The following is a 25,545-nucleotide window of genomic DNA, read 5'->3' as shown; positions in this document are numbered from 1 at the left end:
GCACACCCCCTCCTTCTGCAAAAGACCCTGAAGGGCCATACTCATTAAGGTCTGTCTGGACTCCTGGCATACTGTTTCATCAAATAAATGGGGGCAGTGGCAGGTGGAGGGAGGACAGGACACAGAATATTGCCAACAGTATCTTGTTAACAAATTACAAAACTGTTAGATACCACTTTGCTTCTAGAGAAGTATCTGGGAATGTCACTGACATATACATTTATTCTAAGCTTTTCTTTGTATCCTAATTATGTTGCATGCTTTAAAATAGCAAACTCTTACATAGCGTATTTAGGGATTTTCTCATTTAATTTTTGTATTCTTTCACAAATTTTTATATTTTGTTTCACACGTGACATCTATGCACACCAGTTAAATTACCTTAACATTTGTTTTCCTTTAAAAGAATATTAAAATGGTGATATAATGACAATATGTTTATATCTAACTTTGTACTATTTCCAGTATACTGAATAATAAATACCAAACAATCTAAACCCCCATCACTTTACGTGTCTGGAATTATTACAGTGGCAGTAAGCACAACAATGATAAATCAACAGAAAAGAAGAGAACAAACTGTCATTTGCAAACCTGGAACTTATCTGTTCATTGTGCTTGGACAGAGTCCATTCTAGAAATAAAGTTTGTGGGTAAAGTCAATTGTAGATGAATGGTGGTAACAACAGGACTTGCACAATCAACCATAGTAAAAGACATCAAAATGCACCTTAAATTTATCTTACACATGTGTTTGTCACTTCAGTGACATCTTCACAGTCATCACTTATGCCAAGCCAATTAAAGATTTTTAATTAAAGATATTTGGGACTAATGCAGAGATGATGCTACTTACACTGCTTGCAATAGATGTGAAAGCACTCCTTTAGAGATGAAAGGCCACTGCACTGAGTGAAGCAGTGCACCATAACACCAAAGACCTACACTTGACAGAGTATACTACAATGGCTTATTAGATTAAAAGTGCAGAACTATTGAACTGCCCACACTCCCTTTTTGTCTGATCCCATTTGCTCAAATAACATTTGTACCCTGCAAAAAAAATATATTAATAACTGTTAATTAGATGGATTTTATTGATGAATATGATGAAATGAGCTTACAGAAAGAATTGTGAAGGCAGAAACATAAGTAATCCATCAAATAGCAAGTACTTTCCACACAATTAGCAGTGGGAATGTTCATGTATGTTTACTTGACCTGAGTGTTACCCTATCTGTTCTCTGCCTCTGGGCTGGTTTTGCTAGAACAAGTGTTAATTCACCACCACTGCACGCGGGTCACACTAGCACTGCAGAGACTTTTAGGAAGATGCTACTTTTAAACAGCCATTTATAATGTATACCTTACAATGTAGGCAAGTATGTATTTCATTATTTTATGACTTGCAGATTATACTGACCTAAATGCCTGCACATCATGCTGAAGGTATTCAACTAATACAGGAATCTTGATTGTTGCATCGAAAACGTCTGCACAATCGTATCTCCACAAAATAATACACTCAAGTCTTATTGTTGTCACATTTCCTGCAATTCTTAGATTGACTGCAGCTATCTTCTGTACTTGATGTTCATATTTTATTGAGTTCAGAGCATGGTTCTGACACTAAATGTGTATAGCACTAAATTATTTCTCATCTGTGAAAATGTTAGAAATAACATTAGAAATAAAACAAACAAGATGGAATAGGTGCAAACAACCTATCAATTTTATGGTAGAATTTCTACAAATGCTAAAACCACCACTGGTGAATTTTTTTCTAAAAAGGTAGCTGTAGTACATATATTTTTTTTCTTGATAAATGATTATTAAATGTAATATGTGGCAATAGCCCAAAGCAGCTTTCTCTAACTCACAAAATAGCGAGGAGAAAAGAAATAAACAGACATTTGAAAGCTTGAACTAGTAATATTTTCCTTTATTGTATGATCAGAATTGCAAGAAAAAGTGTTTTGGGGTTTTCACTATAAAATTCTTTAAAAACAGAAATGAGATCTGCCTAAAAAGTAAGAAAAAAAGAAGGAACAAAGAGGCCAGAAAGCATACACGCTATCTTAGCTGTTAAAATTTTTCAAAACCATTATTACATTGGAATAGCGTGCATCTTGCTGGCTCAGTTTTATATGAAGAAATTCATATGATTCACTAATCCAGTTCTGTTGCATGGTTTTATCAACTGGAAGTTAAAAGTCCTTAGGCACACACCTAATGGTTTACACCAATATAATTCCATTTACTACCTATTTTCAAGAGTTAAATGTTCCTGTGACTTACATTACACAAATTCAGTAAGGCAAGAAAAGTAAGTTCCTACTGCAGAATCAAAGACAGTATGATGCTACAGACTTTTTCATTTGACTGCAGAGAGCTGCATGGATTTCTGGTGAACCTTAGCAAACGAGCCTTATGAAATCACACAATTTCACTGCTGCTTTTCACTTGGGAAGCCTGCTCTGCCTCACTAGCCTGAATATCTCCATTAGCTCACAACCAAAACAACTTGAAAACACTGAGGTCACAGAAAAATCAACCTCTGCCAAGGAAAGCATATTTTTCAAACAAAAAGTCGAGTTGCAAGGCCAACCACTGCATGCACTGAATGTAGATGTCCAAGAATTCTTGGATGTGACATGTAGAAGGACCACTGTCAAAGAAACTGAGTCAGGAAAGCCCAAGAGAAGACAGGACAGAGAGGGAGAACATATGTTCTGTTTCAGCAATGCACTTAAATCTTCTCTCAGAAAGGTCACTTGGAAGAGAGGTAATCAGATTATGCAGACTGATTGATGAAAAATTATCCAAATTCACTCCATGGCACAACTAGTTGGATGTTCTATTTATTGACAATTAAGTTTTTTCAAGCCCCAGCATAAACACCTTGAGTTGATTATATTCTTGATCCCCATCAAATTCAATTTGGTTTATACTGGAATGATAAATATGGAGATGCTAGTAACATCTAAAAATAAGTAAAAAATAGAGGAGTGAAGGACAAAAGGAAAGATACCAGTAACAAACTATCAAAAGACAAAAAAAGAAGATGGAGGAGAGTGTTACTAAATGAATGACTTAGCCTCTAATGGTACCTCCTATGCTAACCCTTCTTACAATATTGAAATTGCTGATGAGCTGCTGCAGTTCAGCACTTTCATAAGGAGAATGAGTGCAACACGTACAACAACTCAGGGAGGTAAAACTGAAGAAAAGAGTAAAAAGACATTTTCACTGGAATTTTAGGTCAGACATTTCTGAAACATTTTTTGGTTTTTTTTTTTACTTAGATGTAGATTCAGACTAAAACTTCTATTAAAATGAGTCAGATCATTTTACTCCAACCAAAATTTACAGAGCTACACAAATTTAGTCCAGCCACCAGCCAGCCAAAAATCAAGAATATAAAGGTGCCTAGCATACAAAGTAATGGAAAGAGAAGGTGGGGGAAAAACAATAGTCTAGATAAACTTCTTTGGGTCTTAAGAAAGCCCTGCAGTAGACTGAATAGAAAATATCAACCTGAGTTTTTTTATCTTCATGGATTTCTGAGAGTGGGTTTCCGAGAGGAAGGTGCAGGTAGTGCCTGCAAAGCGACTCAGCAAAAATAGCAGCAGCAAAGGAGGATGAGGAAGGATGTTGCAAACTTAAAGTGTTTCAATCAATTTCTGTTGAAAACTTGTTTACTTACAAAAAGATATTTCCACTTTCCCCATTATCAAAAGCAATCACCTTCTGGAGTGAGTTCTTGCAGACCGAGAAGTGCATTAACTTGGTCAGCTAATACCTCTGAAAGGTATAAGCCACAAGATTTGAAGAAACCTATGACAAGATCCATGACAATTCTATATAGCAGCGGAAGGGAACAGATTTCAAAGAAAAGAAACATTTTGCTGAGATTATTACAATTTGCTTGTGTCCATATCTGATTTTACTAACCTAAAGATTAGTATGATTTATAATAATACAAGACATGTGAGTGAAAACTAGCCTCTCTCAAGCATATTTCTTTAAAATCTTTCCAAAATACCTAGCTTCATATTACTGTCTACCCTTACCATGCAGAATTTAAGTCATTGAGTATCAGCCTAACCAAGACAGCAAGCTGTGATTTTATTTTTAATGCTACATGTCCAAGAGGAATACACATGGTAGCATATAGAGATTTTTACTAAAATAACTAACAGGAGCCCAGTGCTGCCACTGACATTTAAAAATTATTGACGTCAGTAGCAGAATTCAGTGGTAGCAGTGTTTACCTACCCGGACTATGATTCAATTTACTTTCAACAGCTGGATGTGTGCCTTCTCAGTCCACCTGTTTATGGCCACTGATCAACAGATGCAGCCTCTGCACCAGGATTTCCACCTGTAGTTAGGCTTGCCATGCTCTGTGCCGCAGCCTGCCTTCAGCATTGCAGCCAGCTCCACTCCCTCTTCGTTGACTTGTAACGACAAGCTGAAAGCACACCTCACAAACACTGACCAGGAAGCCAGCTATTTTCTCTTCCTTCTTTATGCTACTGTTAACTTTACAAGAATTAATGTTGCACATCTTTGGTGGAAAACACAGGTCTGCTCAGGGCTTCGGTGTAGCAAATAGCTTTGCAATTTTACACCAGTTACAGACCCAGGATTATGTAAAGCAACTGTAGAGAAAGCGGTATGGAAGATCCATACATTCCTGTGGTACCCTGAGTGATATGAAATTGAGTGCCTTCAATCTCCAATGGAAGTACAGGAATACAATGTAACATCAGTCTATAAAATGGTAGCTACTTCTTGGAAATCATTAGCTGACTCATTAGGGTAGACAAAGTGCTAACAAGAATCACCATAATCAGTAACTTTCACAGCAAGCTAAAGATTTTATGGAGAGGGAGGGGAGGGAATAGAAAAAAAAAAAAAAAAAAAAAAAAAAGTCTAAGCAAAGCAATTTCCAGATACAAAAGTATACAATCCTGTCATTATATAAGACATTTCGAATCATTGTATTCAGTGATTATCCTGTGTAGTATGGACGCTGTCAGAAAGTAACAAGGAAAAATGAAACCTCTCCATGGTCCTGACACTGATACTGCCCGCCAGCCCGAGAGGGTCAGCTCACTCCATCACTCGTCAGCCGGACAGCATTCTCAGAGTAAGACACTGGGACTGTGTAGTAATTGCACATTAGTAGATATTACTCTGAGTACTATTTATCTTCATTATGGTCAAAGCATCTTTTTTACATTTTGTGGATTGCTATAATACCTGAGCATCTATCTTCTACTACTTTCCTAAACAATGTAACTAACAACTTCCAAGTGTTCCTCCTTGCTTCTTTTTCCCAACCTTTTCTTGTTTGTTCTTTTGGAAAGGTTTTTCTTTTAAGACTGGGTGTCGGTGATTTTTGCTTTGCTTGTAATTAGACACTTTGCTGAATATTTATGCTATGTTTATGAATTAGACTGTCAACAGTACAAACAATTTCATGATAATTATAGAACAGAAATGCTGAAGTACTAATTGTGTTAGAAATGTGAAGTATTTCAACCAGTTCATTAACAATATTCTACAGCACTGTGTAGACACTGTTGCATTTTCTCTTTGATGGTGTATCATAAACATTTTCAGTAGCTAATAACCTGAAGTTCCTCTGACATTCTATTATCTCCAAATATAAATTTCATGTTTAACTTGTATTTTCTGTAGTAATATTCACATCACTGTGCCTACTTTAAAATAAAAACTAATCTGTTCCTAATCCAGCTACAAATAAGATGATAAATAACTCAGAAAAAAATGACTCTTTGAAATGACATTATAACAACCCATGATTAAGAAACAAAGTATCACAAGCATTACCCATTGATTCAACACCCACAGGCAAAATCATGTGTAATGGTATTGATGCAAACCAGTGCAGTGGAATTTATTCTAATAATTCTGGGCATGAATAATTTTTGAAGGTAATAGAAACCAGAATCCTAAATTCTCATTTCTTTTTACCACTGGACATTTCCTGTGCTCTTAATCAGAAATATCATACTTGAATGTTTCTCTAGCAACTATTCTCTAACTCTAATTGTAGGTTTACTCATACTAAATTTCTGAACAATAAAAAGTAGATTCATTGAGTAAAATAGAATAATCAGTCTAATATTAAGATATTCCAGGCACTTGTCTCATCAACTATTTCATAACATAGAGTAACAAAATATCTTCATGCTTACTATGTGCAGCTAACTTAGCTTTGATGAAGGAGAAAGAAATAGACCAGTGCTGAAGAGCTAATACTTTGAAAAATAAAATATTAAAGAACATTAATATTATCTGTTGACTTAACTGAATAAGCACTTTTTAATTTCCTAAAATTTAGTTTGTGAACAAACCCATGCTTTGCATAAAATGGAACTATTCTTTGTTTAAAATGACAGTTCTATGGTTACTTTATTGCAAAACACTACAAAGTTATTTATCCAATCTCCCATTACAATTGTAATAATTAAAATCATTCCACAATAAAAAGTATAATACATTACCATCCAGACTACAAGAATATATTTTCAGTTTGGGGCACTCAAAATGAAGACAAACTTGGACCTTCCTATCTCACAACCCAGGCAAACATTTTAATACAGTAAAAAGCACATTGTTGTAAACAAAACTAGAACAAAAACTTATTACGCCCTGCAGTTCTCTGACAATCTGTGACTTATCACAAAGTCCTTAAAAATGTAAACAGGGATTATCTCCTCTTGCACTTTAGCTATACTTCTCTTTTGCTTTAAGTCTGTGCTACTTACAGGAGCTTTAGCTTGTCAAATAGTTAAGTTGGCTTATTGTATATTTCTTTATAAAGCTAGATATGAATGAATGAAACAAGAAAAATGCAGAATCCCAGATTTTAGGAAACACAGTTGAGTGTAATTCATATAGGATTATTATAAACAAACCACTTCAAAAGAACATTATTGAGATTGCAAAATCAAAGACCTGCAATTTAAGACATCCCAGAAGATGGTTGATCATATTTTCACTTTAATTCAGTTTCCGTATGCATATGCACAGACACTTCTTTTTCTTCAAAGAAATACTGCTTCCCTCAACTCCTGTAATGTGCTTAGGCTCTTTCACTCGGCAGGAAATACACTGTGCCGCAGGGCTAACAAGTATTTGCTGACAGCACTGAAAACAATCTTGGGTTGCAGGCCAGTGTAGGGACCAACCAGTCTTAGCAAGCTGAGCTTTTGCAGTCTGCATCTGTGCCAGCTCCCTCCCTTCCCGAGTGCCCTGTACTAAGTTGTGACCTTGACTTCCCCCCTCAGATTTCTAGTGTAAATCCGGGCTCCACTCACGCCATATCCAGAGTAAAGTGACATAAGCATGGTTTACTCAGATATTTGGAGCAGTTGAAAGTTTACTGATTTCTTGCTGCCAGCTTAAAGCAGTAGCCTGATGAATTTATTTTTTTAGTCCACTCATATCTCTCCCCAGTCATACCTTTTTTGTGCCCCTTTTCAGCTCAGTCTCTTCAACCAACCCAGATCCTTTTTTTTTTTTTCCACAATGCGGCTGCTAATCAAATACCCTTTCCGTTCCCCATCGCTTTGTCCAACCACTGTGTGTTTCCTTATCAAGTCTGTACAACCACCATAAACTTCCCACTCCATAAGCCATTTCCTCTCTGGACCTTGGCTCCTTCCTTTTCCATCTTTCTTTCTACCTTGTTTTTTCTCAATCAATTTATTTTTTCTTTTATCATGAAGACTACGTTACCTACCCCGTATTCAATAACTTACCCAAGCATACCAACTGAATAATTGAATTAAAACACTTGAAAATGGTTGTCTCTGTAGTGCCCTAGAAATTAAAATGAATAAAAGAGTATATTGAAAATATTCTGGATCTGTACCTACTTATACATTTTCAGGGCTCTCTCATTAGCAATACAGGTTTCACTGAACTGTTAGAAAACACACTGAGCAAAGGAAACAACTATTAGGTACATCTATCCTTGTAAGAGATGTACAGCTTGCTGTTACAAAGGGATCAAATTTAGCTAAATATATACATGAATTACATGCAGACTTTGTAAAAATGAACAATCATATGCTATATGTGAAACATTTAAACTGCTAAGAGAACACAGTGGAGAAGTACACTTTGGAAGAAAACGCATTATTTTTTTTTTAATTTACCAAGAAGTAAGAAAAGTAGATTATTTTAATTCTTAATTTTTAAAAACAGACCAGGTGCAAAAAGAACAAATCCCCCAAATCACATATGCAATTTCCACTTTCCTGAGAGAGTGCGAGTAGAATTGGAACATAAATGAAAGTATGTGCATCTGTTTACAATGACTCAGTGTTTAATTGTAGCAATGGTTGTGTGAACAACTGATCACATTGGAAATCAATAGTATAAATTCTGGATCTTTATGTTTACTTTAGCTTTAATCCAGTCATTATTGCAGACATCTAAAGCAAACTCTACAGCTGCAGCATGTTTAATTCATCAAGATGCTCTCAAGGCTGTCTCACTGTTATAACTTCATAATTTTAGAGCAGCATCTGCCAAAATTAGACCATAAAATCCAGTTTTTAAAGAATCATAAAAAAATGTCTCTTTCACTGTGCAAGTAAACTTCTGCAAACACCTTTTTGCAGCAAAAGGTACCGTGGAATAAGTGTTCTCAGATGACATAAAACAATGGATTTTGAGACTGTAACTATTGAATACACCGTTAAATATGTGTGAATATTACATATCTTTGTGTAACAAAATGAGGGCACAGAATCATAGCCAGTTCTTCCGAGTGATACATGTTTTTGAGAAATAACGTATTGGGTAGTAACAGAAAACTGTCAATGCTTGGAAAACAAAGCTGACTTTTTATTAGGAGACCTGTTTACAAAGCTCTGGGAAGTGCAAGTAACAACCCAGCCACCTGCAGTCAGTCCGGACTCCTTGGAGCTGTTTCCATCCTCTCAGCCAAGTCACCACACAAACACTTTTCCCACCAAGGTGGTCACTGTCAGGTAAGACTTCAAAATAAAAGTTACTGGCTTGTTCCTGTAAAAGTAGTGGCATGCCAGAGAAAAATCCGAGCATCAGGAGGGAGGGTAGAAGTTCAGGCATGCTGCCAGACATGACTGGATGGGCTGCCTGCTGCAAACATTGTGGCTGTCTGTGAAGCAACTACTTGGGCAAAAGACAGGCAATAGCAGAACTCCACATACTTACAGACAACTCTGAAGGCAACTCATCAGAGCACTACAGTCGTTTAATAGTCATTGACTTGGGCTGCAACCACACCTTCATTTGACTTTAAAGATACATGCAAAGAGAGAGGGCAAACCCTGCCTGAAAAGTCAGTGAAGGTTTTTCCCAAATAGGAATGCATTCTGCCATAAAGTGATTAAAGACTGCAATACTGATGAAGGCTAGTGCATGCATGTGTCTTCACAGTGTTGAAGAAACCCAAGGACAAATTTTATCTTTCATGATTACAGTGGTTTCACAAGGAAAATTAAACGCTTTCTTAAGAAAAAGTTGGGAGCATAGGGGTTTACTATTTTCAGTGTAACTGCACAGCACAATGTTTTGCAAAGCTGGGTCCCATTATGAAGTCTTCTGAGCATTTTGTGAATTTACTATTCAGAGCAGTTATATAAACCACCTCTCTTGTTATTCAATAACTAAATAACATTTAATGCCATTCAAATTCACACAATGGTTTTTAAATGCAAAATTGTCATCAATCACCAGTCTTCTGCATAGCATGTCATATCTTTTCCAATATTTCTTTAACAATAGAAAACAATGAGGCAGCTATTTCCCGTCTTAAATTTTCGTAGGACATAAAACTAATAACTGCTTTCTGCTCCAATGACTCTTCAAAATAACACTGAGCTTGTGAGCCTCCTCTTACAAAACCCCAACAACCTACAATGTTAGCGCAAGAACATTCACATGCTAATAATTTAATCAATCTCTTATACCCTAGGAACCCAAGCCACTCCTCTACAAAAAAGCAATGCTAATTATTTACATAATTTTGCTGTCTTGAAACTACATAAAGTAGTAATTGCACTTAAAAGTGATTTTCTGGAATATTGTGAAAATATATGTGTTTATATGAGATAAAATTTTAAATCCAGAAGAAAAAGTCAATTCTCAGATCCCACAACCAATTCGAGGATCTCTATTGGGCAGTGATGTGATAAAAGTGCAGGAAAGAGACACTTTCTGTGTAGGCATGATCCAGCCATGAAGCTGTTCCACATGCCATCCCTAGAAATCTCCTGCTATGGAACAGGAATAGAGAAAAGTACCTGCAGCAGCTTAATGCATTTAGGCCACCCCACCTCTCATTTAGCCCACATGCTCGCTTACGTGCACAAACAATAATAATTTGAGGAAATTATCCTTCAGAACTTATGGCATGGAGCAGTTCCATGAAACACATTCCTGTGTTATGCAAACTCTTCTCCTGTGAAATGGGAAGTGATTACAGCTGAGATGCAGAATACAGCAGATTTCTTCCAGGCTCTTTGGCTCTGAGTAACTGCTGAACAGTAAATGGCATCAAGAATAGTGAGTACACCTTGCATGAAAGGGAAGAGCAATACAGAATCCCACTGCAGCTGAAACTATGCGAAGGACAGTGAGGAAGTTTTGAATGTCCTTCTTTACTATAACTACAAGGAATAGTTTCCAAAGAGTTACCAAAATGTGTAAACCACCAAAAAGCAGCTTATTTTCTGACAATACAGGTTCTGAAGTATTTGGCAATGGTACTAGTTTTCAATTAATTCAAATAAGGGAGTTTAGTTAGGAAGTAAGAGTAAAAAAGGTTGATAAATCCTGCATTTTAAAACTTCAAATTTATCCATGGTGTAAGTGGTAGGGCTGCTCTTTGCATAGCACAGAAGATCTTTCAGAAGCATCTTCTGTACTTATGTTTGGGGCATCCTCATGCCAAGCTCTACAGAGTAACATGATATATGGATTCTGGTGGCCAGGAATCACTGGAATGCAACTTCCCAAGTTTCCCAGAGAAAAGACAGTCCTAAGGAACAATATTTCTACTTAAGATGTGTGTAGGCACACAAACATAATATCCCACTGCCTTGTGAACAGATCTATTCAGCAAAACACTAATTAATTTTGTTTTGTTGAAATTTTCTTACTCACTGAAACCTGGGTGTTCCATAAAAATGACATAGTTACCAAAATATTGCCCTGAAAAAAAATAATCCAACAGAACCCAGTTTACTAGGCACTTCTAAAAAATCTACACTTATTTGAGCTCCGGCCAGCTTGCCCGTCTTCTCAACAACTTGCCTGACAGGCTAACTGGGAGCCTGAGTTCAAATAAGTCATTTTAATTACATCAGAGCCAGGGTCCCTGGAGCTTGTTGGCTCCATGCACCTGGAGCAGCCAGCCAAGCCGAGTGCCTCCGCACTTGCAGCCCAAAGAGCTGTCTGAGGTTTGGAACAGTCTGATCTGCGCATTGTTTCCAAAGCTGAGATTCAAAAAGCATTTCCCTTTGCAGAAAGTGTCAACATTTTGACTTCCCCTCTGATTAAGAGAATAAGCAAATTCTGAACGATCAAAATTCTTCATTAAACATTTGTTCTTTCTCCCAGTTATAGGGAAAGGAAAATGCTGAGTGATCAAAATCCTGCATTAAACTGAACTAGTTTTTTCTGCAGTGGTTACTACCTACCCTTACTGCATCTTTGCATTGTGGGAATTAGGTTTTACTATTGCGAAGTGAGATCAAGGAAAGTTAAATGACCTGCTTGAACATACAGAGAAAATTTGGCTACAGCGTGACCCAAGCTGCAAGCTAATAATCAAACCTCTGGACTATACCTTTCTCGGGCCATACTACAATGATGTGTGTGCTCTCTTTTGGTCACACAATTGCCACTTCATGCTAAATGTCAAAATTCCCTCTCATGTTGCCTTTTCACAAGTTCAGGATTAAAAGAGAGATCAGAAAATGTTCAGAGAACATGAAAACCTGAAATCTGTTTGACTATGCCCTCCGACATCACGTCTGAACCGGTACACGATCCTATGGCTGACATGATGCCCTGTTACAAAGTGATACGAGAAAAGACATAGGTACTAGGCAAGAATGGACCTACTGCAGAGTAAGAAAAGGCACAAATAGAGTAGGTCATCTCCAGATGTTATTTCCAATCTGCATATGAATGCCTTCCACACATGTTAACAACTGTTCCGGATTGTTTTCTCTGTTGAACCAAGACACCAGCAGTATGAGCAGAAATTTCAGAGTGATTTGGCCGTGGGCTTTTCCAGGTTCAGTCCCTGGACAGTGCACAGCCCTGAAGAATCTAACTGATAAAACAACACATTACTTTCAGCCTGCTCATTCAACCTTTCTTTTAAATGCTAACAGTTATCTAGGCTGTGTTTCCTTAATGGGAACGGAGGTTTGTGGGACAACTGTCTTCACAGTCATCAATGTAAACACTTCAGATACCAGTGACAGGCATAGTGTCTTAACAACCATACATGTCAGGTTTTTTAGAAGCTTAAGTAATACTTTTTATGTCCAGTGATTACACATAGAGAACCAGAGGGAGCAGAGAGAGCTTCAACCAGCCAGACTGCAGTGAATCTACAGCTGTTTATAACAGAGAATGGGTATCTGAATTGGATCTTCAGATGGATGAGCCATGAGGAAGAACAGGATCACAGCAGTCTGGTATTTATGAACTGCAAGCTGCAATTTCAGATAACACCCAGGGACATGGAATCAGAAAGAAAGAGGAAAAAAATAAAAAGAAAAAAGAAATCCAACGTATTTATGTCCCTGTGGAATTTTAAGAGTAACAAGCAAAAAAAAAGAGATTTTGCAGAAGTGCCAAAGAGCAGCTAACAGCAAATGTCAGAACAACAGAAGTTGAAACAAAATCAGCTTAAATTAAAACCACAGCTTTTCTTGATGATGAAATTTTTGGAACTTGAATTTCATTTTAGTGCTTACAGTCTGGAATTTAAGCTATATTTAAAACTATTTAATTTCAGTTTCAGCAGAAAGACATAGCTTATGTCTTCCAGACCTACAGTGGCTCTCTAGGTAACTCACAAGGGCCTATTGGATCCTTTCCATACTGGGGTAAGGAAAGTAACTACTCAAACGGACATTTTACACGACTAAGTTGCAGCCACCCTTTTTACAGACATTTCTTGGATTTTGGAGTGGTATTAGTGGTACCCAGGAGACAGTAGGCAGCAACATTGGAGTCTACAACATTACTGAGATCCACAAAACTGAATGAATTGATGTCAAATTAAGAAGAAATGGAGACTTGGATGAGATTAATCATAGAGACAAAGTAAAGGCTTGAAGCATACAGATGGATAATAAGACATTAGATTTATGGTGGAGCAAACTTCAAAGTTAAAGATGATGCTAAGTTTATAAGCCAACTGGACCATAGCATTTCATTTTCTGGAGAACAAGGAAGTTTTTCCTTAAGTAATATTCTTACTGGAGAAAAGCACACACTGGAATCTGAGAGCCATTTCATGAGACAACAGTCTCATTAAGACATATGAATGCCTTCCACACATGTTAACAACTGTTCTGGATTGTTTTCTCTGTTGAACCAAAACACCAGCAGTATGTGCAAAATTTTACACAGGAATTTCAGAGTGATTTGGCTGTGCACTTTTCCAGGTTCAGACCTTGGACACTGCACAACAGTAAGACATTAAGTCTTACCCACACTCTTGAAGAAGAGTGCAAGAATCCAGTATTGTAGAGTCCAGCTTCAGACACTCTCCACAGCACCCTTCTGCATGACAAGGACACACGACTCTAGCTAACAGCACCAGAGTTTGGTAAAGGAGCAACCAAGAACCTTTGCAGTTCTTGAACCTTATTCCAGGTTGCTGACGCTGTAAAAGCGGAGAAGCACTCATACTTCAAGGACAGCTGCTCCTTCAAGAACAGAAAGCCTGTGGTTTGCCAACCACTTAAAAAAATCAGTTTAAAAATCATAATAAAACACGCATTTATTGCATTCTCATGCAAGCAGATGATAGTTATTCAGCTTAAAAACAGTTGTTTAAAAATAAAACAGGGTTTAGAGCTGTATCTTCTTTAGTTAGATCCACTAGATCTCCCCTCCAGTTCACTCAGTTAAAAAGCTGTCAGGACATTGTCAAAACTTGCTAACGGCTGCTCTAGTACATCACAAACTTTCAATCATTGCAAAGAAAATACCCTTCAAATCTCAGTATGTGGCAAACTGTATATAAACATTCACACTAAAACCTGCAGTTCAGACAGTGAACTGATGACCACGTTACATAAATACATAACAGAGGTCAGTGCTTAGACTCTTATTAGCTCCTTAAATAAGTCTAGACACAATGCACATTGTAAGCAAAACCTCTTTATAGTGGGTTAAGGGATAAATGACCCCAAATCCAACACAGAGGGGTGTAAAAGCAACCAGTGATACCATGGTTTGCAGCTTAAAGACCTTCATTTTTCTAAGGAAGAGCCTATTGTTCAGCTGATCTGAGGCTTAGGTTCACACAGAAAAATGTAATTCTTATTTACAAAAGCTTCTACTTTCCTTAGAGAGCATATTGTTCATTCACGAATCAGGAAAGTTTTGCAGTGAGAATTTTATTGGCCTGTGTCATAAATGTATCGTGCCATTTGTAATCAGTGCAACAGCAATAATAAGAAGAAACAGGGAATATACAATTTCTTTTTCTTCCTGATGGCTGATTAACAAACTCCATTGTTCCATAAGTGTGGGAATCATTGTAAGGTTTGATCTCCAGCTGATGTAAGTCACAGAAATGTCATACTTCAAGTTGGTATACACAGGGGCTGACTTGCATAGCTTTAGGACACAGTTCTAAAGAGGCACAGATGTGGACATCCACTCATCTTTTTATGAAAAAGAGGCTGACAGGTAACTGGTAGCAAATTTTCAAATTTTTTTGTCGCAATTTTCCTGCCAAAAGAAGATCTACAAAATGCCCTTCTTATTACTGAACAGAAAAAGTTGTTAGTTTGATAGCTGCACACTGTTTTCTAAAACCCACAAATATATGAAAAAGTATCACACTAGAAAATACAAAAATAAAAATCAAGGCCAAGGAACAATTTCATAGTGTAACTTTGTAATGAGTCCCTGGAGGAAATATCTCTTCCTTTTGTTCCCCTCTGCAAAGCTATGTAATTGATTCCTAACTGCTGTGTTAATGCTCCCTATTCCTGTCAGAATCCCTTTGGAAATACATTAAAGTAACCAGGATTCTCTCCTGATGCAAACCCTTGAATGCTGGAATCTGGGATTCTCTGACACACATCACATTTCAGGCAGTGGGCCACACTGGAAACTTCAGTGCCAAAGGGCTGATAAATATTAATGTGGAAGAATAAAGTATACCTAATTATATATTGGAACGCAGAGCAAACCAGGAAACTGTTTTCTTTTACAATGAAAGACACTTTCTTACAGGCACAGTTACATTCCACACAAAAAAAAAAAAAAAAAAAAAAAAATAAAAATCAAAGTATATATGCTATAGCATGGTTTATTAACTACTTATACCAGCCTGCAAAATTTAAAGTAACAACAAGCGTTTTCAAAGAAAGGATTTGGTCTTCATCAGGATCGAGAATTAGTTTGACTCTCTTTGACCTTTCTATCCCTTTTGCTGTACACACACACACAGAGTAATAAGAGGAATGAAGCAGACAGGATTTGGCCCAGCTCCTGAATTATTCCCCAGTGACTGTTACAGAGTCACGCATGGAACTTTGCCTGAACAAAGCCAGTGACATCAGGTAACCTCTCTTCCATCAACAAGAGAAATATGGAAAAGATGTGATTCAGTTTTTACCTATGGTGCCTAATTAACCTTAATTAAGGTTGTGTTGAGTGATCCTGAGCAGCTTGCACAAGGGATATCTGCTTCCTGATTGTTTTTAGCTTTGAAAAAGCTTTCCTTTGAGAAATTAAGATTTCCTACCACAAGGAAAAATGTCCTTATGAAATACATGTGTTCATGTTCCAATTTAAATTTAAGAGATGGTACAGATAAAACATCCATGTTTTTAATGTTCCTCTCTAGTCAACCTTTTTTCGAATGAAAGCACTAGAATTACAGTAAAGAAGATTCTCTAGTCTTCATAATTAAACCAAGGAAAAAAACCCTCTAAACATTTCACGAATTGGGTATATGTTCACTGAAACAGCACTAAAGTTACTAATTCGTTTCATCACTGATTTTAAGCTTGCTAACCTGATTGACCCTAAAAATTAATCCATCTTGGCAGCCACACAACTTACTGCAAAGCATTTCCACTATGGGTCACCATCCAAGTTTCACAGTTACGGACACCATTGCTGTATTATGCACATTCTTGACGTTATCACACACTGGGTGGCAGTGTGGAAAGCTTTTTGTTCAAAATGTCCTTTATGGGAATAACTTAATACAAAATTGCAAAGTTAAAAATAATTTAAAAAATATTTGAATGTAACACATTAGATTATAAATAGTAGAACACTTGGTCACGGGGGGGGGGGGGGGGGTGGCATCTCCCTGCTTCTTGTTAGAATGACACTACTTGATAAAATACCCTTTCTTAAGTAGACTGTAACTTCAGTGCTGCCTGGTCTGAAAGATTTCATATTGTGTCTCTGCCTTAGAATTTTCATTCTTTGTGGAAAATTTCAGCTAACGTAATTTAGCTGTTTCTGAGAATGTAGCAGAGATGAGAACAGGATTCTGCTGTGTCAACAGGTTAATGTAACTTCTTGTTTTGAAGTCTGTATTATGTCCATGTTTTGCAACAGAAAATAAAATTTCAAGTAAACTGGCTGTTTCTGGGATGAAATGAGAAAAGGGATATTATTAGATATTACTGGAGGGGAGGATGACAACAGATAGACTGTTGAAAACAGAGTCGTCGTCCCCCAAGAAAGGGATAATTGATCCATTCATGTCCTTCATTTGATATATGGAAGTCCTAGATCAAGGATTGCATGGTCAAGACAATTGAAATTTGCCCTGAAGGTCTGGATATTATTCTTTCCCTTACTCTTGTCACAGAATTCCTGCATTGTAATAAGTACTAAGGAAAATTTCATAAGTCTTCTTCCTCAGTCCTCTCACTAATTGTTTCTCCAGTTCTGGGCAGTGCAGTGAGGAAGTGTAAGAGATTCAGTTCCTGGAGATTCAGTTACAGCTACAGCTGATGGCTTTGGGAAACATGTCATGGATACACACATTTCTATGTATTTTTCAGAGTCTCGAGGCAGATACTCAACAGGAAAACATTCAGGCCAGACACTGCAAACAGGGGGCCCTTCAAATTAATAGATTTATAGAGCATTAAATCTTTCCCTGCCTCAGTTCTTTACTTGAAAATTTGGGAAGACTAGAGCATCTTTCTTCCCAGAGGACACTGTGAAGACAAACTTATTTATCTGCGAAACATCCTAGCTAGTCCAATGGAATAAACATGGAAACTCACATTTTCTTTCCCAGAAGGATTTGAATGGTACATCAGATATAAAGCCTAAACACAATAAAGGAAAAATAATACTGATTGATGCTGTTCATGAATGAACAGTGTCCATCTTGCATCACTGAATGCCTCAGGGTTCTGGGTAAAAGCAGCAGATATAATGATATACACTTATACATCATTCAGGCAAATTTTGCTGCACACAAAAAACAGTGGCATTTCTTAAATTCTTTGTATTTCCCTGGTGCAGTCATCTGTTACACCCAAAAAGCTATTTAACAGAGCACATATTAACTCACAGATAATAACATTTAGTATATTATGTTGAGGCAAAGAGTTTATGTTTTGAGTGTTTTTAAAATATAAAAGACAGGCAGAAAGACACTGACATCATCCCTGAGTTAATGAAGAAACTTCCCCCTCCCTTAGAAATTGGATAGCATATTTATCTATTATGTGATTTTATATTTTCTTTTGAAGCATCTTGTATTGACAATTGTTGGAGACAGGATATTTGACTAAATGGATCATTAGCCCGATCATTTCCCCAGGTTTCTATGTCAACTGAGGATGTTACAGCATCTGAGCCTGACGAACACATATGGAGACTGCTGAAATGGAGTGAGGGGCTTAGATCACTGCTGCATCTCACAAAGAATGAGCCAATGCTGCCTGTAAGTAGAGATGCTAAAAGCAATCTCCATTCTAAAAGGAATATACAGGAAAGATTAATGTAAAATCTTGACATGGTACTTTTGCCTTCCCCTATAACGACATCAATAAACATCTTCAATATTGATTTTTGCTTATTATTAAAATGGCCTAATACAAATACAGACATTAAGACAGATAAATGCAGAGATCAGTATAACTGCAGCCAAGAGCATTCAGACTAGAAATACTACCAATTACTACCAAGACTGGCAAGCCTGACTAAACAGAACTCCACATAGACTTCTCAATGCAGGGCTTTAAAAGCAGGATGATCCTTGATCTCCACTTAGTTTCACACCTTACAAAAACTTCCTCAGGCCTTCTAGCTGAGCCTGTACCATTTAATATCCTTTCTTCCTTCGATGTGTCAGCACAATCCCTGTTGAAACTGTGTCTGGGACACAGAAATGACCTTTCATTCTGAAATGGGACAGTAAAATGCTTTTTTCAAATACTTGCAGATGGGTTGTTCTCAGTTTTGTGAGGGTTGCACAGTTCCTTTCAAATACCATTGTCTAATGTATGTTTCTTGTTAAATTTCAGAAATTACCTCAGTAATGCCAAAAAAAATTTCTGGACTTACTTGTTCAGATTTAATCAGGCTATCTCAGTGAAACTAAATGTTGCGAAAGTGGGACTGTCTTACCACATAATAGGTAGAGAATCAAGCCAAAATATTCTATATACTTGAATATAAAAAATTAACTGAACTTGCAGACTCATAAATAAAAATACAAAAGCTTTATTTCTGAGAATAAACAGTACCTTTCTCCTGTCATATAAGGCATGGTTATCCAATATCATCTTCCTTTCATGAGTAGCATACCTCCGCAAATCACGTCCAAATTGCTGTAAAAGATAGAGTAAATATCAGCAATTCTGACAAACCAAAATTGTTATCATTTAACTGTTCCAACAGCAAGCCAAATAACAAACTAACATGTAAAAATTACCTCTATTAAAAGACTATAGTCCAAAAAAATGACTCATCTGAAAAGACAATGTTTTGATAGGCAATGGTCCATCATTTCAGTTGGTTAGTATGAGAACAGTCGGGCACTGTACAAGAAAGTAAGCCTACGATGGGCTCCCGCAGGCTGCAGGTGAATTATCTCAACAGGGAATAGGAGACGAGTGAGGCAGGGAAAGAAGCAAGTCATTGTCTACTCAACCAAAGGGCTTCACAAATTCCAATTTTAGCATAGACACCCACCTACAGAGTTGAGAGAAAGGCATTTAAGCAGCCAAACACTTCCTTGATAAGGACACCAAAGTCTGCAGAACTCAACCCAAGGTCCAAATAAATACAATTTATTATCTCAAAAAAGAAAAGTGACTGAAGTAACTCATCAGCTCAGCAAGAGAACACATCAATTGCAACATTTAACCTAGTCTAAAATATCCTGCTTCCAATTAACCTGAGTAGAATAGAGTGCAATGCATCTGTACTACTTCTAGATCGCAAAGACCATTCAGAGCAGGCTCAGGAGATCTCTGTTATACCATGTCATCACTCCCTAAGAAAATGAACATCAGAAGGCAAGCATGTAGAACAGATTAAAAAATAATTCTCTCTGGAGAGAGATTAATCATTTAAGTTTTGAGTTTGCATTTAGATAGAATTTTTTATTTTGAAAATACTGTACTATTTTATATTATACTATTATACCCACTGGCTACAGTGTCTATTCTGGAAGTAGCTATCATTTCAAGTTTTCTTAACCTATTAAAGCATCAACCAAAACGTATTTTATTGTAGTTCAAAATTAATGTGTAAATTTTAAAAATTTCCAAATTTTTACAATTTAAAGCACTCAAAATACAACTGCAACAAAACATTTTATCTAATCCCAAAAGAAAGGTGTTAAATTGTTTTCAATTTCCTACAAAACAAATTAACTTCCAATTCAGAACATCTCTTCATCAAATTTTTAATTTCCTGTGAAATTCTGTGATGCTTTCCAAACCCTCTCTCTACTTGGTAACCATTAAAACTGCTTGTTAAGACTAGTATGATGTAAAAAGACAATGCAACTGACTGAAAATCTCACTCTCCAGTCCACGAACTTGAACACTAAGCTTCAAAGAAAATAGATGCTAACTCATCTAGAGAGGCATCCATAAATGTCACTGATGAGCACATCAGCTCCAACCTACAATCACAGGTTGATGACAGCATAAAATGTGACATAAGGAGAGAAGGAACATTTTTTTAAAATCTGTGAACTCTGAACAGTCCTGCAGCAGCAAAAATAGGTTATCAATGCTGAGAAAACATAGACCGTACTGGTTACTTACCCTGGAGCCTGTCCAGCCTAATAGAGCATATGCATATTGCTCGAAGGGGGTTATGACCAGATCCACACGGATTGCTTTCCAGTCTTTGACTTCTGCCATATCAATTTTTTTCGATGTGTTGTAACTGCTGTTTTCTACTCTTGGCTGATGTAATTTCAAAATTATAAAACATTTCTGAAAATTATCAAAGGCATCAACTTTTCTGCTTGGTAGCTGCTCCTTTACAAATGTTGATTCAACCATATCACAGTATAGGAGTAAACCCTAAAGAGAAGACATTACTCACATTGAATTGCTGGACTGGTTTTACTGCTGTTCCAGAGTTTCTAGACAGCTGTCTTAAAAATTCATGTAAAATGCAGTTTCAGTAAACAGAGAACTGTGCTGGGCCAAATCTGGGCTATGCAGAGACTTGAAACAGCTGCAGCTTTTGGAATAATATTAGCAGACCCTTTGAGGGGAAATCTACAGGGGTACTCATATAATAGTGGCCATGTCCTGCCTGGTACTAAGACAGTATTTGCAATTCTTCCCCACCAGCCTTTCCTCCTAAGCTTTTTGTAGTTACATCAACAGAAATTTCTGAGAAAGGATTGATGCTTTCCCACGTGGCAGGCATCTAGGAAAACAAATTAGTCCAGTGCACCGTCTTGCTGACAGGTTCCAAACAGTGCATGTGGACTGTGTCTGTTGTGTGAGATTTCCTTGTGACAAGGTCTGGAGTCTCCAGAGAGATAGGAGAGGAGTACACCAAAGGAACGTCTGAAGGGAGTGCACCAAAAAACTGCTGATCCTCAGGAGACAGATTTTATTAAAAGATAAACAAAATTTTGTTTTTATAATAAAAACATACAGAGTAAGAAAAATGGAAGTAATAGAGCATTGTAAATTAATTTCTTCTAACCAGCACTGTAGGAAGGGTTGGGTGGGAAGAGGCAGTGCTTGCTTCCCGCCTTGCTCTGTAGCCAGCAACCTTTTAACAGCTCTTGCGGTTGCAGTGAACTCTGCACTATCCCTCCTAGGCCCTTAGGAAAAGCATCTTTCTGTCATTCCTCCAGCCTGTCTCTGTGCCTGTTCTTTACATTTCTAGGCAGCTTTTGGAAGCTACTCATTTTCTGGACATCTCAGACTTGCCCTGCACTCCCAAAGCTTCTTAGAGCTCTGCAGGTTCAGCTGCCCTCAGGTAAAGTGTAATGTCCCCTCACCAGCCAGAAAACCACTAATCACCCAAAGCACAGCACCTGGGACAACGCAAGGAGCAGCCTCCCTCTGTCTGCTGCCCAGCGTATCCCTTTTAAAGCATACAAAGCATCAAATACACATTAACAAAGAAATAAAGCAGGTACTGTCCACCACAGTGCTTCCTTCAGTCATCCTTGAGTCTTAAGAATAGAAATGGAGCTTGGTATGTGAGAATTCAACAGTGCTCAGCGTCACTGATGCCACCTCTTGTAGGAGAGCTCAAGATGGTAAAAAGATTCCGTGTTCTGAGAGCGGTTCCACATGATGAAAACCACTTTCTTCATAGTCTACCAGGTGTGTAATTATCGTTACTAGAAGGAAAACTACTAAGCTGAACCTACTAACTCCATGTTCTGACTAGATAAGCTCATTAGTTTTCATCTTCAAGATCAACAAGCCTACAACCATCACATGTCTTTTCATATCTCCTTTTACATTTCTTTAAACCTACACATTGATCAAACCCACTTCTCACATTTCTCCATGATGAGATGAATAGACTCAGTTTCTTAAAATTTCCATCATCAGCATTGATTTAGATCCTTGGATCAATTTTTTGTCTCTTCTTTGAAGTCTGTCAAATGTTTAATTCTCCTTCCTCTGGACTAGTAATTCTTATACTAGTCTCACCACAAAAAAGCATGGCCAAGAATGCCTCATGACTTGTAGCTGATGTATCCCTTAATATATAGTAAAGGATCCTACCAGTTTTGTGGGTTTGGGTTTTGTGTGGTTTATTTTTTTTTTAATTGCAATATTGAACTAAGTGCATAGAAGTGGTTTTATTTGATGGCTGTCAACAGTTAACTATAATGGTCTCCAGGTCAGACCTCTTATGAACAGAGGTGATAATGAACTGATTTTTTTAATATCTCCATATTAAACACCAGGTTTTGGTTATTTCTTTTATATAGCACAAGTGTGGTAAATTTACATGATAATATGTTAAATACCTTGGAGAATACAGCAATAAAATTAATTTTATTGCTCAGAGCTATAATATGACAAAAAAAAAAAAGCATAACAAAAACACTTAATAAGAGATGATTTCCATGAAGAGACACTGATAGGTATTCTTATATTTTCAGCCTCCAGGTTTTCACTGATGATAGTTCTAAATTAACAATCCCGTTATTTTACTGGGAATCAGTCACAGGCTGTTTTATGGGTTATTGGGCCAACCTTGTTAATGATAACTACTTGACTTGCATTCACATTCTTTCACTTCTTTGAAATTTTTCCCAACTTTGATTTATTATGAACTAATGCGAGAAAGCTACTTGTGTAGCTCATTCTCAGATTAGATACTCCCAGACTTCTGATATGAACACACTTAATTTTAGCAGGTGCTCTCTTACATCCAACTAACTTTTTTCTTAATTTTACCCCAACGTCAAAAGGCACTGATACTTTTTCCAAACATAGACTCAAAACAGCTGTTGAATGTTAATGTATAACTGCTTATTATCTCACTCTTTTTGATGAAACTATGCCTGCCTTCAGGTTAATTTTGTCTTCCTCATGCTAAAAAATGCTTTTAATCTCACTGGTCATTGACTATTAATTGATGACTTCAAGCTTTGTTTAAGCACTGACATTCTTCCCATTCTCTATAAAAATCTTCTAACTACTTCATCAGTACTTTCTTATCTGTGCTTCATTTTCCTTTTTGCTCTTTGAGATTTGGGGCATTACACAGCATATCCCAGAATAAATCTGAATAATTTATTTCCTTAGGCAGAATCCTAACTATATTAAGTTTTGATAAAGTCTTATTTTATAGTTCCAAATGTCTGCATTTCCAGTACCTATGTGGTGTTTGTAGACAGTGTGCTCCGATCACCAGTTCTGCACATTTGCCACAGTTTTAATCAGTGTTTTTGTCATCTGTTCAAATGAAATCTCCTCAGTTTTGGGACAGGAAACCAGGAATTAAAGCCCATCTTTAGATGGACCACAAAAGGAATGGAATTCCTACTGTAGGTGGGAAGTCTTAATAGAATTTTTGTTTCTGATCACTTGAGAAATCCAGCAAAATATCACAGCCTGCAGTGGTTTCTCTCTTCACAGGCAAGCAGATGAGCACTGAGTGTTTTGACTCAGTGAGATATGGGGACAGTCACACATGGCCACCAGTACCCCACACTTGGATTTGTAGCCTATAAGCTCTTGAGGGGATACAATTATGTATTACCTGTTTGTCTGTAACAGATAACATGGCCTTGACGTAACATGCTTAGGCCTTTTAAGATGCTCATTTTTAATTTCTAGTCATACACTGTATCCTCTGCTTCAATAAGCCTTAGCTGTGTTATTATCGTACAGGTGAACTCTTATGCATCAGCTTTTCTTAGTTTTCTAAGAAACTTTTTCCAGCTATGCTACTGATTAAAGGAATATATAGTTGTAAATGAAAATGGCAAATTTGACATGTAAGTCTTTGCTGTATCGCTTACATTAAAAATTAAGAAATTCCCTTTATCTAAAGGATACCACACTTACTAAGGGTCCTCCCTTTGAGATCTCTCAGCTACTTGAAGAGTACAAATGCTGCCTGTTAAACCACAGCATTTAAAGATGGGTCATTTCTCTCTTTTCTCCCTTCATCCTATTTTCATGTTTAGGAACTTGAAGGGAATACTCCCTGGGGCCCCCAAGATTTAACATCAAGCAATCATGAAGAAGTTACAACAACCCAGTATTGGAGCCTACCCACCACTGCTTTCCTTTGCTGACTAGGCCGTGTCTTCTACGTGAATACATTTTAAGTATTTGAAGATGGCCACAGTTAGCAAATGTGACTAGAAAGATATTTTAGGACTATGTCTCTCTGGGTTATTCTGTGATGTTTTTTCATAGTTTTTTTGGCTGGGCAATTTCTAAAGCCAATAAGAAGAGCATGAGAGTATGTAAGACCACTGGAAGTGTCTACTTCAGCTTAAAAAAAAAAGTGCAATTAGGCAACAATTACACAAGTGCTGAGTTCAAGAAGCAGTTGAAACCTGACTCAAAGCCAGGATATCACCTTTAAATAGGAGCCCAAGCCTAGGTCATATCCAATGGGATAATGTTTCCAATTAACCTAATTTGATTAGGCACTGGACATCACCATTACCTCATAACGTAAAGCTGAAATGGCACTTCTGTACATGTTGGAAAAGTATTGTCTGGAGGGGCCATCAGCTATGAAGATTGTGTGAAGGTTTGGCTGCAGCTAGCTGCAGAACAGCAGCCTCCTTATTACTCTTTGTCAGGGAATCTGCAGTTCTTTGCAAATTTCAGCTTGATCTATGCACCATAAAGCGCTGTAGACCTTGTTTACACAATCAAGTTTTAAAATGTGGACATTTTCATTTCTCAAATTTACAACACCATCAAAACCAAACGTATGTTTTTAGGGAAGTTATGTTAATACCCACAAACAATTTTCCCTCTTTAGAATGATTACGCACTTTTACTTAAACAGACTGAGTGCTGGCACATCAATAGCATTGATATTGGAGTAAATCCATGATCAAACTGGGGAAAAGTGTGAGGTTTTAGAAAAATATGAAATCAATAGCTGAAAAATCAATCCATTCATTAGAATTCATTGTAATTTTAAATTAAATCCTATCCTATTTTTAATGTTATAAACTCTTGTTTTTCATAATTGTTGATAGCGGGATTAATTCTGTTAAAGCTAAGTAGGACTGTTTTATACCACCCTAAATGTAATCTAGTATGTTCTTCTGAAATGTATATA

At 37.1% G+C, this 25,545-nt stretch overlaps 1 protein-coding gene across 4 annotated transcripts in view; it reads right to left on the bottom strand.

Annotated features, from left to right (window-relative positions):
• The window catches only part of DNTT (DNA nucleotidylexotransferase), a 107,648-nt gene that overhangs the window by 7,048 nt on the left and 75,055 nt on the right, over positions 1 to 25,545 (bottom strand). For 3 of the 4 annotated variants that reach the window (XM_080400980.1, XM_080400978.1, XM_080400981.1), the window contains 2 exons: positions 20,559 to 20,822; positions 14,054 to 19,109 (listed from right to left, as the gene is read on the bottom strand). In XM_080400980.1, coding sequence (XP_080257106.1) covers positions 18,903 to 19,109; positions 20,559 to 20,822 — 471 coding nt within the window. In that variant the 3' untranslated portion in view covers positions 14,054 to 18,902. Of the gene's footprint in view, positions 1 to 14,053; positions 19,110 to 20,558; positions 20,823 to 25,545 lie in introns of those variants that run through there. The other variant, XM_080400979.1, reaches the window with a different exon arrangement.

Source organism: Falco punctatus (assembly GCF_963210335.1).
Source record: "Falco punctatus genome assembly, chromosome: 9".
NCBI classification, from domain to species: domain Eukaryota; kingdom Metazoa; phylum Chordata; class Aves; order Falconiformes; family Falconidae; genus Falco; species Falco punctatus.
Note: the sequence above shows the minus strand (reverse complement) of the source record. Positions and strands in the feature narration are given on the sequence as shown.